Source organism: Amphimedon queenslandica, unplaced genomic scaffold (genome assembly GCF_000090795.2).
Source record: "Amphimedon queenslandica unplaced genomic scaffold, v1.1 AMPQUscaffold_11615, whole genome shotgun sequence".
Taxonomy (NCBI): domain Eukaryota; kingdom Metazoa; phylum Porifera; class Demospongiae; order Haplosclerida; family Niphatidae; genus Amphimedon; species Amphimedon queenslandica.
Window position 1 is genome coordinate 1 of NW_003548143.1, and position 5,036 is coordinate 5,036.

The 5,036-nt window shown below is 34.2% G+C and overlaps 1 protein-coding gene and 1 long non-coding RNA gene across 3 annotated transcripts in view; both read right to left on the reverse strand.

Moving 5' to 3' along the window:
* Nucleotides 1–113: 113 nt before the first annotated feature.
* On the reverse strand, nucleotides 114–1,916 carry LOC109589128 (uncharacterized). Its single transcript, XR_002188537.1, has 2 exons — nucleotides 1,793–1,916; nucleotides 114–668 (listed from the first exon to the last, which is right to left on the reverse strand). It is a non-coding gene; the product is annotated as an uncharacterized LOC109589128 (long non-coding RNA).
* A 150-nt stretch (nucleotides 1,917–2,066) lies between these two features.
* The window catches only part of LOC109589126 (scavenger receptor cysteine-rich type 1 protein M130-like), a 7,388-nt gene continuing 4,418 nt past the window's right edge, over nucleotides 2,067–5,036 (reverse strand). Inside the window, exons 1-5 of one of the 2 annotated variants that reach the window (XM_020005241.1) lie at nucleotides 4,749–5,030; nucleotides 4,575–4,705; nucleotides 3,061–3,216; nucleotides 2,826–2,984; nucleotides 2,067–2,657 (exon numbers count right to left, since the gene is read on the reverse strand). In XM_020005241.1, coding sequence (XP_019860800.1) covers nucleotides 2,173–2,657; nucleotides 2,826–2,984; nucleotides 3,061–3,216; nucleotides 4,575–4,705; nucleotides 4,749–4,753 — 936 coding nt within the window. In that variant the 5' untranslated portion in view covers nucleotides 4,754–5,030 and the 3' untranslated portion in view covers nucleotides 2,067–2,172. Of the gene's footprint in view, nucleotides 2,658–2,825; nucleotides 2,985–3,060; nucleotides 3,217–4,574; nucleotides 4,706–4,748; nucleotides 5,031–5,036 lie in introns of those variants that run through there. The other variant, XM_020005242.1, reaches the window with a different exon arrangement.

Consider the following 5,036-nt stretch of genomic DNA (forward strand, 5'->3'; position numbering starts at 1 on the left):
TCCCTGTATAAAGTAATTATGCTGATAGGTTATTCCAATAAGCATTCACATGACACAAAGGCACCAATTTGTAAATTGAATTAAACAACTGACTTTATGAAACACACTAAGTCTTGTTTTTTCCACCAATGGCGGGCTGGCTCCTGTATGTGATGTAGTTTTTAGACGAATTGCATTACTGACAGCTGACAAACTTAACAAACCGTACAGTTCAGTAATCAATTTCATCAGATGCAAATTATCATTTTCAATTTTAAGATCAACAATTCGGTGTGTAAGGGGTACAAGGAGATCAATATATAGGCCCAGTGACTGTGACATTGATGTAGCAATCTCTGATGCTCGACTTCAATGTCACTAACATATTAATAAAGATTATTATTATTATTATTATCATTACTAATTTCACTTATAAACTCATTACTACTGATTTCTGATCCTATTTCAAATTCATTTTATTATTATTATAATATTTATGATACAAATATAAGTACCTGATGTATATCCTAACTGCCTACATACCACTATAGCATCAAGAGTATCCCATGAATTGTCGCAAACAGTACCATAGATACCACCAGAAAAGTAGTAATTATATCTGCATACTTCGACACGTCCTTCCATATCATTAGATCCTCCAACAAGACGAACTGATCCATCAGTGCAAGCTATTGTAGAGTATACATGATTTATTATTTTGATATACACATGATTGCACATAATATGATGTAACAGAAGCTAAAATATTATCTTTGTTTGATAATAGTATAGCTATATGATACATGTAGATGTATATGTAACACTATTTTATACACCAGGTGACATAGGTCTGGTGTGGTTGAAGGTGTGGGTATATATATGCATGGGGCATTTAGTACAGGGTTTATTTCATGAGCTGACAAGCACTACAATACAGTAGATCTACATGGCATTTGGAACTACTTTTAAAATATTTAAGATTCAGTTTTTATCTCAGAATCAGCTCAAACTATGGCCCAAACGGATACATGCAACTGTAGCAACATAAACATCTCAATAATCATCACAGACAGTATCCCATGATCCATTAATGCTACTACAGCACATCCTTCCCAATAATAGGACCCTCCAACGAGATGAATTGAATCAAATACTGATGATCCACAATTAGCTATAGAAAGAGTTTTAATTACATATCTAGCACTTGCATAGCTGAACATGCATGCTAACTGTTAGCTATAGACTAAATAAAAACTATATTTAGTATGTCACTTTAGCTTTGCTAATAAAAATCAATTAGTATTAGGCTCCATTGTGTTAGTATGTTCTCTTGCAATAATCATAGCTATGCCATAATTGACCTTTGTCATATTCAATCATGTGAACTTTGATATCACACACAAAAGTGGACTTTGTATGGGAAATGACATCACAGACTTTAGATATAGTGATACAATATGAACTTTGAGCTAAACTAACATCTTATGATACTAGACTAGAGGTATAACAAACAAACCTAGCTATATTAGTCTGAGCCAAAAGTAGCTAGATCTAAGCATAAGAATTAACATTTCATTGATCATACAAAGCATAGGTCTAGTATGTTTTTCCAACATGCAGTTATAAGTACTACAAGTATGTCTAGAGCTGCTGTTCAGTGACAGTGTGTACATCAATGATTGATCATAATGACATAAAAATCTGCAGCCTTCTTATTTTGTTTACATTATTATTAGCTTGAATGACATGCAGTATATACATGTAGGCTTGTAAACATATTTTCCTTATACTACACTGAAACAGTGGACATTACCTTTGATAAAACTGAAATTCAAACAGATCAGAAGTAAAATTAGAAAGAATTGTCTCTGAGCAGAGCCAACAGGAGATTCATGAGAGTGCAGCAACATCTTGTGATTCTTCAAGTACTGTATCATGTACTGAGTATTATCCTATGGTGCAGTATAGCCTCATATTTATACACACTTCATAGCATGATGAGGCGATATGATGTAATCTTAGGGTGGAGCAAACAAGTTCTGGTATGGTATTCAAGATTATTTAAAGGTACAGATAAGTATTGAAAAATTTGCATTAAACTGTTCTGACAGTAAATAAAAATAAATGTAGATTATTGAAATAATAGCACAGACTAGGTAGTACAAAAATATAAAACATATAACATGAATGAGCTCAATAAGGAGGTGGTGATTCATCACGAATGCCAGTAGACTCATCAGTACCAGGGTTTGTTCCTCCATATCCTTGTGGTTCCTGCTGTGGATACCCAACTGGTGCTTCTTGCTGCTGCTTGCTGGGATAATCCTGTTGAGGATATCCTTGTACAGTAAAACCCACTGCTGGTGCAGCATAACCAGGATAAGCCATTGGTGCAGCTGGTTGTGTCTGCTGTTCCATATAATCTGAGTAAGATGGAGGAGGAGGTCGATTTTCTGCCTTAGGCTCGGATTGTGTATAAGCTCCAATTATAGTATTAATAGTTTGTGCTGGAATTGATGTCATTTGAACTACAGGAGCTGCTTGTCTGGCTCTGGAGGAGTCTGATTTAAAATGTAAAACAGCTGCCCATACACATATAACAATCATACAAATTAGGAAAGCAATACCACCAATTACTCCTCCAACAATAGCTCCTACTAATTCACCAGAGCCAGAGCCTGAAGAATAAAAAATTAAGTTAATGTTAGTTTTTGTGCCCAAAATAATAAGAAAGCTAGGTTATATACATGTAATTGCAGGAGGTAAAAGTTCTCAGCTTAAGTTACATTACATATGTACAAATCTACGTAGAGATTAATTGATCAACACATCATTACTGTGCATACCTCCTTCACAACTGACTCCAGCATCTTCAGAGTGACTACAATAACGATTAATTGTATGAGGGCAGCTAGTAAGGGTTGATTCAGATCCAGTACAGTAGACATAAGTCATTACTATCCTTCCTGTTCCTGGTCCGAAATGCGCATTTGTATATGCTGTCCCTGTATAAAGTAATTATAATGATTTGTAGATCGAATTAAACAACTGACTTCACACCATCTTTTAAACACTAAGTACCTGATGTATATCCTAACTGCCTACATACCACCATAGCATCACGAGTATCCCATGAATCATCACAGACAGTACCATAGGCTCCATTTCTACATACTTCAACAGTTCCTTCTAAATCGTCAGCTCCTCCAACAAGACGAATTGATCCACTAGTACAAGCTATAGTAGAGTATGAATGAGTGAGTTATTATTATACTGATAATTATACATGATTGCATATAAATGATGTACCAAAAGCTGAGTATTATTTTTGTTTTAATCAGTAGTATACATGAAACATGATGCACTATATGTAACCATAAACCAGGTGACATAGGTGTGGTTGAAAGTGTGGGTATATGCATGGGCATTTAGTACAGAGTTTCCCACAAAGCATGCTAAGTGAGGCCTGGTTTACACAGCAACAAAAACGATGCAATCTGTATCATTTAAATCTAGCCTGGGATGCTTCATGAGCTGGCAAGCACTACAATACAGTACATGGCGTTTGGAATTACTTTAGAAATTATCAAAAATCTAATTTTGATTGAACTTTTTATGCAACATAAGTACATGTATGTATCAGAAAAAAATTATTAAAATATGGAATGTTCTTCTTTTCATTTTTGGTAAAATTTGGCCAACAACCAATTTTAAAAATTTGCAAAAAAAATCCAATTTTGATCAGAATCAGCTCAAGCTATGCCCTAAATGAATACATGCAACTGTAGCATCGTAAACATCTCAATAATCATCACATACAGTATACCCCATGATCCATTAATGCATATACTTCAACATGATGCCCTTCCTATCAATTAGACCCTCTAACAAGGCAAATTGAATCAAATACTAATGATCTATAATTAGCTATAGAAAGAGTTTTTATTACTTCCATAGCTGCACATGTATGCATGTAGTATAAACTGGAAGATTTTAACAATAACAGGATTCGATGCTATTTAATAGACTATAAAGACTGTATTCAGTATATCATTTTAGCTTTGCTTTTGGCTTTGCTAATAAAAATCAATTAGCATTATAATGTCATTTGTACTATTACTTAATCAACCTTTGCCATATCCCCTCATGTAAATTGTAGACTTTGTATGGGAAATGACATCACATACCGTAAGATCTAGTGATACAATATCAACATTGAACTAAACATCCTGTGATCATGCTAGAGGTATAACAAACAAACCTAATTATATTAGTCTATAGATTAAAAGTAGCTAGAGATCGAAACAACATAAGAGTTAACATTCTCAATGATGCATACAATGCATTGGTCTCACTCACTGGCTAGGATAAGTCTAGTATGTGTTACCTATGCATACAGTTTTAATTATTACTAGAAGCATGTCTAGAGCTACTGTTCAGTGACATTGTGTGTACATAAATTGATTGATCATAATGACATGAAAAATCTGCAGCCTTCATATTTTGCGTACATTATTATTAGCTTGAAAAACATGCAGTGTATGCCTTGTAAACATATTTTCCTCTATATACTACACTGAAACAGTTGACATTACCTTTGATAGAACTGAAATTCAAACAGATCAGGAGTAAAGTTAGAAAGAAATGTCTCTGAGCAGAGCCAACAGTAGAGCCATGAGAGTGCAGCAACATCTTATAATTCTTCAAGTATAGTATCATGTACAGCCTGCATTATTCTATGGATGCAGTAACCTCATATTTATACACACTTCATAGCAATGATATAATTTTAGGGTGGAGCTGGTATTCAAATTGAAATATAAAGAGACAGAAAAGTATTATTCATATAGAATCTGCATTAACCTATTCTGACAGAAAATAAAAGAAATGTAGACTATTGAAATAAGAGCATACACGTACTAAATAGTACAAAAATATAAAACATATAACATCAATGAGCTCAATAAGGAGGTGGTGGTTCATCACGAATGCCAGTAGACTCATCAGTACCAGGGTTTGTTCCTCCATATCCTTGTGGCTCCTGCTGTGGATACCCA